This window comes from Leptodactylus fuscus, chromosome 2 (genome assembly GCF_031893055.1).
Source record: "Leptodactylus fuscus isolate aLepFus1 chromosome 2, aLepFus1.hap2, whole genome shotgun sequence".
Classification (NCBI taxonomy): domain Eukaryota; kingdom Metazoa; phylum Chordata; class Amphibia; order Anura; family Leptodactylidae; genus Leptodactylus; species Leptodactylus fuscus.
The window spans coordinates 108510777-108523297 of NC_134266.1; the positions used below are offsets into that span (position 1 = coordinate 108510777).

Genomic DNA, 12521 nt, shown 5'->3' on the forward strand with positions numbered 1-12521 from the left:
TTCACATCTGCATTCAGGACATTACCTTCCCCTATCCACATGAAATATGCAATGAGAAATTCCTTGGGGGAGGGGGTGTCACCAAGTGGACTCCCCGAACGCAGAAATGAAGCAGGCCTAAAAACTCAGGGGGCTCAAACTCACATGGAAAGGTTTACACAATGATTGTAAACAAAGATTTCAGACGGCAATTTTAGACTTGCTTTTCCAAGGATTAGGTGGAGGTGGTCTCAAAATATTTAAGAATACAATGATTATTAATAAAAGAGGATTTTACAGTTTTCTGAACATGCAATTTTAAAAAATTTCCTCCAAGATTTAACCTTTTCGCTGCCAAGGGTCTCTGGAAATTTTGCACCTCCAGTAGCCAGAGCAATTTTCACAGTTTTGAGATGGACAAATCAAACCTAAATTGCAACATTAAAAAAGCATCCAACCCCCCCCCCCCCCCCATACCTATATATTTTCTTAAAGTAGACACCTGCAGCATTGTCAGAATGCCACTTGGTACTGTATACGAACAGGCACCTTCATGCAATTTTGATTTAAAGTGAATGTTTTATTCACTTTAAAAAAAAAATGCAAATAAATGTATATTAGTTGTTAAAAGCGGAAACCAAACAAAAAAATTAAATGCACCAAACCTCCTAAAAATAAGAGTTCAACATGTGCAGAGTTCATACATATCACTATGGCCTGAACCCGCATGCACGTGTCTTCAGAAAATCGCTAGAACTGGAAGGAACAAAATTCTGCTTTGAAGCTGGAAATGTTAAAAAAGTATCATCCTATAAAATGTAGGGATTACACACCATGAAAAGTAAGTGAACCCCTAAACCCTATATATTTTTTGAAAGCAGACAACCTGAAGATTACAAATGTCTTAATGGGTCATCGATAGCCACATCCACCTTCATGCAACTTTGCAACCAACACAAATAATTTTTTGAAAAAATACGCTAAAACACATATTTGCACCTAAAACTCATGTTCAAGCTTACATTCATATACAAAATACTTTAAAAATAATAGCTTATGGTGTATACAATGTGTAAATATACTATATCTACCGCAAACATCAACTACAACAAGAGCTCGGACTCCCAAAAACACAAATACAGAAGACAAGCAGGATTTTGCTGTTGTTCACTAATATGTTAAAAAGCTATACTGCACCTACCAAACTGTGACTGTGATACCAAAATCTAATTATTTCAGAGTACACAGCATACCATATATAAAAACACAATTTAATAGTTTATATATGCAAGCACCTTCATTCAACTTCGCTGCAAACAGAGATTGCTTGCAAAAATTGCGCAAAAATTCAAATTTGCCACTAAAGTGCGGCTCAAGAAATCCCTTTCTGCAAACATAATGTACTGTCCATATGTGAGGAGTTCATACATACCACACATGTATATATTTACAGGGGCGGGTGTGAAAGAATCGCCAAAATCGCAGAAATGCGCCATCCCATTTTGTGCATGCAAATTAAATAGGACTTTACATAAAAATGTTATTTTCCATCCCCCTATAAAAATTTCAGCAATCTATACGTTCATCTCTAGTGATAATCGTTATTACTATTATTTTAGTGTGTAACGGACATCACTAGAGACGTATTTTACTGTAGAAAGCTCAGGTATAGACAAGACAGGGATTGAGTGAAATGTAAACTTTATTTGCGACTTTATGTATATGTTGTGTAAGTGTTTGGTGCGACTTTTTTTGGGGGGGGGCTGCGACCTGGACAATGGTAAACGTCTGGGTCACAGCGCCAATAAACTTCCTGGTTATGTTCAGTCGGTATAACATAAGAATACCCCACTAGTAAAGCTCAGGGGGGAATTACATTATAACTGTATGTGACAATCAGAGACAAATGTATAGTATACGCTCTGATTGGCAGGAGAAGGGTTAATAGGGACAATAGAGTCCCTGCCACCCCCCTCCTGCTGTCACATACAAGTTATGCAGAGAGATCGTTTCTCTGTCTCTCTCTCTGCTGCACTGCTCCGTGTACCTCTCCCTTTCCTGTTATAGATCGCAAATTGCTTGCTTAGACAGGAGGGGGGGGGAACTTTGGAGCTCTATATCTTTGGACTGCATCAACATATCTTGATGCTTTCAGTTGCATTTTAAAGAGGAGAATCTCATCTTTAAAATGATATCAAGAACTCGATGATTGGATGTACAATTTTGGAGAAATTCACTGTTGAAACACTGTTGGGAATGGAGATCTGCAGTTGGATCTCAATGCCAAATAGTGTTTTCAACAGTGAATCGTTCCAAGACTGTAAGTAAAATCATCAAGTCCCTGGTATCATTTTAAAGATGAGAGTCTCTTCTTTAAAATGCATTTTAAAGCATCAAGATATGTTGATGCAGTCCAGAGATATGGGCATTAGTAGGGAGGACGTAGTAACTACGTCCTCCGCTACTGAAGTGCCACCGTGGGAGCACGTATAGCATACGTGCCTGGCAGCGAAAGGGTTAAACTCCTGTAGCACCATAATATTTTCAGTCTATAATAGCCAGAATAGGCAACCCTATATTATGCAACATGTGATTCACGAGTTACTGTGCACTTCCTAAATGCTACACTGGCCATTCTGTTAAGAGTGTGTTCATAGTTCTCTTGCAGGTGGATTTAGAAAGCGGAATTAGTCTAAAAAAAAAAATACCTCCCTTACCCTAACAGAATTTATGCCCAATCTGTTAGGACAAGACATGCTTAATTACGTAGACCTGACACAATAAACAGCTATACATAAGAAAAAGAAATGCAGAATAGTTAAGCCAATGAATGTGTCCTGTATTCCATTTTCATTCAGGTCAAGAATGCGCTAACAGTAGTAGGAAACATTGGATTTCACTGGCTTTTTTCTAGTGATATATACAATTTGGCTAATTACTTTCAGTGGGTGGCAATAATATTCACTTTAATATAAAATATGATTGTTACACTGGAAATATTTAACCCCTTAACGACCGGCCCATAGAAAAACTACGTCGGCACTGACAGGTCCTTCCTGACTGTCCTATAGGAAAACTACGTCGGGCAGTCAGGGAAGGATTCCCAGTCAGTGCTGACGTAATTGGAGCAGATCATAGCTGTATCTGACAGCTAAGATCTGTTCCATAACCCCCCCCCCCATTGGAACAAACATGATCACGGAACTGAAGCGGTTCCGTGATGGTGCCGGCGTTATCGGCATCCCCCGCGGCGAGATTGGGGGGTGCCGATATGCAAAACATGCAGCCTGGGGTCTGGCCAGTGACCCCAGACTGTCTGAGCCCCCCGTTACCTGGTTGACCTCTGCATCGCTTGGCTTCCTGTTACAGACTGGAGACACGTGCAGCCGGTGTCTCCAGCCTGTAACATTGGTTGAGCAGTGAAATCATTGAGGAATCAAGTGTCCTAAAAGGGACACACAAAAAAGTGGGGAAAAAAAGTGAAAAATAAAGCTTTTTTCAAAAAAAATTAATAAAGCCCCCAAAATTCCCTTTTTTCTATAAAAAAAATGTTATGTAAAAACAAAACAAAAAACAAACTAAAAATTAATAAAAACAATGCATATTTGATATCATCGTGTCCGTAACAATCTGTACAATAAAACTGAAATAATATTTAATGTATATGGTGAACGTCTGGGAAAAAAAAAAACTTCCCGCCGGAAGTAGTGATTTTTCGCCATCTCACCTTAGAAAATATGCTATAAAAAGTGATCAAAAAGTCATATACACCCGACAACAGTAACAATAAAAAGCGCAGGTTTTCCCGCAAAAAATAAACCCTCCAACCAACACTGTCAACTGAAAAATAAAAATGTTACGCCTCTGAGAAGATGGCGATGCAAAAATTGATACTTTAGGGGCTCAGCAAATGCGACATGGCACCAGAAAACTATTCCAGCAAAATCTTCCCTCCAAAAGCCAAATAGCCCTCTTTCCATTCTGAGCCCCACCATGCTCCCATACAGCAGTTTATGGTCACATATGGGGTATTGCCGTGTTCAGGAGAAATTGTTTAACAGACTGTGTGGGGAGGGGGGGGGCTTTTTCTCTTTTAACCCCTTGTGTAAATGAAACCTTTAGTGATAAAGGGACACTTTAGTGATTTTTAACCTACACATCCCAAGGTTAGTAAACTCTGTGAAATGGCTATAGGGTCAAACTACTCACTATACCCCTCAATGAATACCTTGGGGTCATTTATGGGGGTTTTCAATTGCTTTGGTAACTCAAATCTTGTTTGAATCTGCAATGGGCCTAAAATATCTGCAAGCAAAAATTGTGTCTTGAAATCCAGTTGGTGCTCCCTTATATTTGGGCCCTACTGTGCGTCTGTACATAGGATTAAGGCCACAAAGTGTACATTTTTGAACACAGGAGAAATGGGGTCATCTATTTTAGGGTGTTTTTCTTCATTTTCATGTGTTATGTGCAAAAAAACTGCCTAAAAAAATGTAATTTTTTTTCATCATTGTAATAATTCTTACAAAACAATATTTGTTTGATCAAAATGCTCACTATACCCCTCAAAGAATACCTTGGGTCATTTAATGCGAGTTTGTCATTATGACACCTATTCCTGTCCGCAAACATACCTTGGTACAGGAAAAAAAATCGCATACTCCAAATTTTGCTTATAAACTTGATAAACTTGTAAATTGTCTAAGTTACTCAAATATAAAATTATTTCAAATATGCTTGAAACACAAAAGGAACATTTGGAAGTATATGACTACTAACTTTTTTGCCCTGTATTATTGTGCATTTGTGAGATATCACAGCTGAAAATGGAAAACATTGAAAAATTTTCAAAGTTTTCAACATCTGAGAGTTTTTTAACAAATTTACACAAGTTATATCAGTCTAATTGTACCTTCTCAGTAAAGTGCAACATGTCATGAAAAAACTATATCAGAATCGCTTGGATGCCTAATACTGTTACAGAATTATTTACTGAAAGTCTCACAGGGCAAATTTCCAAAATTTGGCTTGGTCATTAAGGTCCAAAACAGGCTGGTCACTAAGGGGTTAATATTAGTGTCTTTTCTCTTTTTTTGAGCCAAAGGCAGAAGTCGCTTCAGAAGGCTATATACTTCTCTTTCCCACCTCATCCAAATCTGGTTCTGATGGAAAAACTACCACAAAAATGAGGGGGTCATACCAGCCTAATGTATCTAGAAGGCAATGAAGGTTTCGGTATTACGGAAGCTGTTGTGACTATTATACAGGACTACAAAATAAAAGAACACAATGGTCTCAGGCTAAGAATTTACAAAATTTGTCAAAATGTTTACATTAATGACATTGGAAAAGTGTGCTTTTTGTCAGAAAGTTTGGCTCTTGAATGCTTTTTCCCACTTCACTCTGGAACCACATTGCATAAAATGTCTACAGCACGCATTTAAACTCTCTCACTAATGGACATGAATTAGCAGCCATTTGTCTTAGGGTCCATTCATACAGTGGAAAATGGCGCGTTATTTGGCGCTGAATTTTCAGCGCTGAAAAAAAAAAAAAGCCTCCCATTGATTTCAATGGGTTACACTAGCGGAATTTTCTGCTAGCGGAAAATTCTGCTACTGGAAAAAAAAGCTAGCAGAACCCATTGAAATCAATGGGAGGCTTTTTTTTTTCAGCGCTGAAAATTCAGCGCCAAATAACGTGCCATTTTCCTCCATGTGAACGGACCCTTAGATCCATTTTCTTTCTCCTAAGTATATATGATTAAAGAGGAGCTCCTTGATCCAGGACGCATGATAACTCTTGGGCTAAGGAGGAAACACCTGCACATGTGGCTTGCACAGTATTCCTCCTTTAGGCCAGGGACACATGGACATCTCACAGTGAACTCAGCTGAGGCCAAAAAAACCTGTAAAAATCTGCTGGTCAGGATTTCAACCTTTTCATTACAAAATTTGTTTAGATCCCATCCACTGCTTCTATACATGGCAGCAAGTTAGTCGCCGGCAATTCTGCCATGGCTGACCTGCTGCAAATTTTGACTAAGTGTCCCAAAGCAAAACACATTTCTATCTTGGACACATGAACAAGCTGCATATGTCTCAAAGTAAATAGCTTTCATGCCACTTTAACATGTCTGCAAATTTGAGTAACACCAAAGTGATATTGTGCGACTCAATGCTTTATATCGAACTTTCAGCTGCAAAACTGGAATGTCACCATATCAGTCAACACAAAACCTATCCTGTTGGATACACTTTACAGAATTCCCAGAAACAAGAATGCAAAACGATCTCCAGTTTGGAGATCACAATGGGATACAGATTGTAAATGAAACATGGCAGATTTACAGCTGTCTGTTTGCTTTTTACCAGCAATGTCACTTGATATGTTTTTAATATTGCTTAGGGAGCCTTCACATGGAGTAAACGCTCCGCTCATTCTAAACATAAACTCGTTCAGAATGAGCGGCGTTAAAACAGATCCCATTGATTTCTATGGGTGCCGGCATACGCGCGCTACCCATTGAAATCAGTGGGAGGCCTTTTTACCTATTGCTGTCAATGTGATATGTGCCTAAGCCGGCACCCATAGAAATCAATGGGATCTGTTTTAATGCTGCTCATTCTGAACGAGTTTACATTCAGAATGAGCGGAGCGTAAACTCCGTGTGAAGGCTCCCTTAGAGCGTGAATAAACAACTTACTAACCCACTATTTCTGAAGCAAATGCTGACATTCCCTTATGAACAGAATAACACCTGTAATTTTTTTTTTTTTTGCAAAAAAAGATGCAATATCAAAAATGGTATCTGTCATCAAGAAAAACTATTACCTGCTTACTTCCTGCAAGCTAGAATAGACACTACTAAGGTAGAAATGCAGGATACAGCAGGAGGAGCTAAGCAAATTGATACATTGATACATAAATTGATACATACGTTCTGTTTATTCTTGGACTAGAAATCTAGTAGGTGGTCTCAATCTATGATTCAAACTCACCAAGAACAGTAAAGCAAGCTGACCAAGATATATCCTTACCTGGTGATAAAAATCATCATCATCAAAAATCTCTTCATCAAGTTCCTTATGCTGAGAATTTGACTTCCCTTCTGGCTGAACTTCCTGTAAAACACACAAAGCATCTGATATCAACTGGCTTACAAGAATATACATGTTATGATTATATTGAAATTAAGGAAGTACATTTTGATGTGCAGAATTGGAAAATATTTTTCTCACATTTGGTAAAACATTGGGAGAATTTATCAGCTTGGGTTTTGTGACATTTTAGGCTTATTTGTTAAAAATGAAGCAAAACTTTGCATATAAACTTTACACTGCTATGTCCACTTTTTAAAGGTGTGTATGGTTAGCCTGTCAAACTGACGTACACAAGATAAATCAGAAGCAACTTCTTAAAAAGTCACAAAAATTGTCACAATCTCATTCTAGTAGGGTGGAGCAGAAAGTGAAGTGACATCTCAGGACAGAAGACTTGAACAATGCTACCAAATATTTGATAAATTTGGCAGAAATTAAACCAGTGAGACAAACATTTAGGCTCACTTATTCTAGTGTAATATGCTGCTTTCTAGACCCTTATATGCAGCTTCATCTTTTTGTCATGTATTTTTAAGAATGCCCCCAAAAAATGTACGATTCCATTTTAAACGTGGTGTGAACCCGACCATTAGAACCTAGCTCTAATGAAATGGTGAGAACAGATCCCACTGACAAAACCTAGATTTAGATGTTATGATTCAAGCTTCTATACGTAGATAAGCAGACACACATTGAGTATAACACCATTTAACCATTCTATATTGGTAGATGCACCATTTTACTAGAGAGACATTTACATTCCTTTCTTGGAACTCTCTTAGGCAGGAAGCAAAACTATAATCTCAATACCATTGTTTCATCGGGGACACACTCCGGTTCAGGTGCTGAATCCTGTCGGGATTTTCCTAAGATCCTATATATCGAGCGTTTCGTCTGTGTGCGCCTTAGTAATCTCTCCTTGTCCATCATAATCTGTTCTACTTGCATCAATATGGAACGTTCAGAACCAGCAAACCCCTTAAGAAAAAAAAAAGAAAAAAAGATATTCACATTGAAATGGTTCTAAATACAACATTCAAAGAGGTTTTGATGGAAACCAATGTAAAAGACCCTTACCTTGCCAATTTTACCAGTAAGCTTCGTCTTGTCATGCCATTTCTGTAAAGTGTTGTTTCTATATGTATGAAAATCAGCGAAGCGTTTTGCCATGAATTCTGGATAATCTTTCATTTCCAACTTCCGCTTAGCAGGGCGAGTAATTTTTTCAATTGCCAAAGCTTCGTCTTTTATATCATCATCATCACTTGGTATTTCCTCATCACTAGAGAGAATATTGTTTACATCAGATTATAGAGTGATTTCAAATTTCTAAAACCCTGCATGAAGAAACTGCTATGGAAAACTATAAAACTTTCATTATACAAGCAAATAACATGTTTCTATTAATATTAGTCTGAAACTGGACAACTCCTTTAAATCACTCACTCACTTTTTGCTACCATTTATAAAGGGTGGGGGGGGGGGCAGAGGAAAGGGAGCATGACTACAGGTTCTGACTGTGCAGAGCTTTTTATGTTTCACCTTAAGGGTCCATTCACACTGAGGAAAATGGCGCTGAATTTTCAGCATTGAAAAAAAAAAGCCTCATAAAGCGCCATTTTCCTCTGTGTGAATGGACCCTAAAGATGCAAAGGACTGCAAGGAAGCTGTAGTAACAAAGCAACAGGACATTGTTAATCCACACAATGTGCAAAGTTGTTCTTTTGTTTTTGACTTACCTGTCATCTTTGCTTTTGTTTCCATCAATTAGATAGCGTGTTTCTGGAAACTGGAAGAGAAGTTCATCTTGCAATTGGACCAAAGATCTCATTAATTCCTTAAGTGCTTTGTAGCCTAAAAAACAAAATATTATACTCTCTTAAATATTAGCTCGAACTATTTTGTGTGTTGACAAATATATGTTGAGAAATCAACGACAGAAAGGTGACCCTTTTTTTAAAAAAAAAAAAAAAAAAAAAGAAGTTTCCTCATCATCCAGACCTTGACATCATTTAACACTTTCCATGAGGTTTTTGCATTGACACCATGTTTCTTTTCACATGCAGGTGTTGACTATTTGTCTTAAACAAAAATACAACTGCATAATAGAAATTGTGGGAAATTGATATTAATTGAAATTATTAGTATATTTGAACTCTGCAAAACAATCTGCAAAATCGGTGTAAAATAACCCTTTATAACCAATTACATAATGCCTGGGCAATGTTTATATTAATAATGAAGCCATTTCCCACCTATGCTCGAAAAAGAAAAGAAGAATATAGAAACGAATATTTCAGTGCTGCTGATATACTGACAGAGTATTCGATTCTTCATTCTGTTGCCCAGTTATATGATCATTATTTATGCAGGTCATATACACAGCTTTTCAGGAAAAATCATTGTAGCAAGAATGCAAGCATGGAGAGGCAATTTTTCCTATGCTAGTAAAGGAGATTAAACATTCACCATATAAGTAGAGAGATTGTGGTTTTATTTGCCAACTTAATAGGTAGAAAATGCAAGCTTCAGGTTTCTTAGGCAAGCTTAATGTTTTTATAAAAACAAAAGCTAAAAAGCTATTTAGCTATGCAATGGAAGTACAAAGTGACGCCTTTTATTGACTACTTAGATATTGGAACCCTCTGCCTCTGATCGCAACATTAAAAAGAATATCAGCTATTTAGCAAAGAAAGACTATTCATAGGAGCAGAATGAAAGTATTGGCTGCTACACTGGAACCTAAAATAAAAGTATCAATTAAGGTTCTATTTTACTATAAGGCAAAGAGAGCAGTGATACTTCTGGATTTAGATCCATATAGGTGCATGGTTTTGTTTCCCACCTAAGAATGAAACCTAAATATAAAATAGAATAGAATAAATAGAATAGGGCCAAAATGCACCTGCCACGAATGTCGCGGCTTCAATGAATGGGCCTAGTCCGGAGGGTGCTGCCGCGAGGCGGACGCTGGGGCTGATACATCCGCAGAATCCGCCTGAAGAAAGGCAGCTCACTCATGGAAAAGAGCAAGCTAGCGGTCTACAAAGACCTCTATTGTGAGGGACCAGATTATGACATGGATTCAGCACCAAAATCCGCCCCCTCTTGCTCCGTGTGAATGAGCCCTAACAAGGTCATGATTTTTTCATATTTAAAAGCAACAGATCTTTCTGTATGATTCAGACAGTATGGATTGTACCACACTGGTTGTCCACTATCACTAGCTACTGCCGATATAAGACAGCTGTGTCATATACCTATAATGGAGGAGCCGTCTTGACTGTACAATTTTGGTCTCTGATTATTTGGGAAAGTTTGTAAAGAAAAGGATAATGGTGCAATCCTCTAGCTGCCCACGTTATGCTGTGCTGAGGCATCATGGGATTTATGGCACAGCAAGAAAAAAAAAATCTAAAAGTTAACCTGGAGTCAGTTCAGGAGTGTGGTGAAGCTGGATTGTAGGGATATGAGGTCAGCACACTATACCCAATGTTTTAATGCTTTAAAAAAATTAGAGTGCAGCAATGCAAAAAACCTTTAACTTTTCCAAATTTATGACTTTTTTTCACGTATATTTCTATTCTGGAGCTGTGTAAGGGTAACAACTCGACATTCGCAGGGGGAATGGGTTAAAGCATAAGAAGTCAAGCCTTCAGATTCCAGTTCCCTGCAGTGACAGTACTGGTGAAGCTGTATCCTGCGATGCTACGGACGATGTGTCACCTCCTGTATTTAGATACTTCTGCATGGGTTAACAAAGCAGATGAGCACTGCTGATTATGTTGCTCACTTTTTTTCCCCCCTTTTTAGCTTTCTGTATTCTGACGTTCTGATTTATAGGCTTCTCACTTCTCCAGGAGACAGTGGCTTCCACTCCCATAAATATATGGATAAGTGGTCCATGGCGTTAAACAGGCAGATCTCACCTAGCCAGTGGCAGATCATCTGGTCCCGTGCGGCCAAGTCCTCCACATGTGTTACTTTTCGGGAGACTCAGTATAAATTGCTTATACACTGGTACTACACCCCTGCCCTGCTTCACTCCCTCAATCCTAGCATTCCCAGAACCCCCCCATTGTTGGTGTTGTCAGGCAGGGGTGGGTACCTTTTGCCACATCCTTTGGGATTGCCCGGCTGTCTGCCCCTTCTGGCAGGAGGTGAAGTCTCTTACGGATGCTCTCTTTATCCAAGGCGCTCCGTTGGATTCTTTCACCTACCTACCCGTATTTTTCGGACTATAAGACGCACTTTTTTCCCCCCAAATTTGGGGGGAAAAGAAGGGTGCGTCTTATAGGCCGAATGTGGCGCCTGGCACCCGCTCTAATAGAGAGGCGGATGCCGGTAAGGGATAGACGCCGGGGCCTGATACATCGCTGCGCTCCTCTGCCCTGCATGAAGCCAGCAGCTGCGATGCTATTCCGCTCCTCCGTCCCCCCGCCGCTGGCTTCATGCAGGGCAGAGGAGCGCAGCGATGTCTCAGGCCCGGCACCTGTGCCAGCGTCTATCCCTCGCCGGCATCCGCCTCTCTAGTACAGCGGATGCCGGGTCAGTATCGGTGGCCCCCACCGGCCCCGTACCTGTGAAGTTGCAGGTCGGCTCCTGCGCGGCGATATCGCAGGAGCCGACCTGTTCGGGTGACAGCCGGGAGCCTAATGAGGCTCCCAGGCCTGTCACTGCTGTATTAGTATTGCGGCTGGTCTCTGTGACCAGCCGTAATACTAATAGACAGAATGTCCCATAGACGGCAATACAGTTGTATTGCCGTCTATGGGACTTGCAATCAAGTGACCGCAGGTTCAAGCCCCCGGGGGGGAATAAAATAGTAAAAAAAAAAAAAAGCTTTAAAAATATATAATAAAAATATGAAATAAAAGTTCTAAATCACCTCCTGTCCCTAGAATATATATATATATAAAAGTAGAAAATCATATATCATGAACCACCGGGGTTTTTTTTCAATACAAGGTGATCTAAGCAATAGATATTCCCCAAAATGGTATAACTAAAAAGTACATCTGGCCCCGCAAAAAAAAACACTCTATGCGTCCCTGTACAGCTGCAGGGTCACCTGTCAATGTGGCCTTGCAGCTGTTGCAAAACTACAACTCCCATATATTAAATATTTTACCATTTTTTGCTTCAAAATTTTTTTTCCCTATTTTCCTCCTCTAAAACCTTAGTTTTAATCTTATAGTCCAGTGCGTCTTATAGTCCGAAAAATACGGTACTCAATTTCCCCCTGTCCATCTGGGTAAGCAGACATCTAAATTATTCCTGTACCTGTGTACTGCTGCTAAGACGCTCATTGCTCTCCATTGGAAGAGGGCCTCACCTCCCTCTGGACCCATTTAAGGGCCCGTTTCAAAGATATCCGTGGTATGGAGTTTCTGCCGACCTCCCTCAACCATAACTTGGATGCATTTCAGGCTGTATGGT

The 12521-nt window shown here is 39.4% G+C and overlaps 1 protein-coding gene across 1 annotated transcript in view; it reads right to left on the reverse strand.

The window, feature by feature from the left end:
* The window catches only part of AATF (apoptosis antagonizing transcription factor), a 114602-nt gene that overhangs the window by 36070 nt on the left and 66011 nt on the right, over positions 1–12521 (reverse strand). Inside the window, exons 5-8 of the mRNA XM_075264384.1 lie at positions 8822–8936; positions 8160–8364; positions 7893–8060; positions 7020–7103 (exon numbers count right to left, since the gene is read on the reverse strand). Of these exons, the coding sequence (XP_075120485.1) occupies positions 7020–7103; positions 7893–8060; positions 8160–8364; positions 8822–8936 (572 nt within the window). The remainder of the gene's footprint in view (positions 1–7019; positions 7104–7892; positions 8061–8159; positions 8365–8821; positions 8937–12521) is intronic.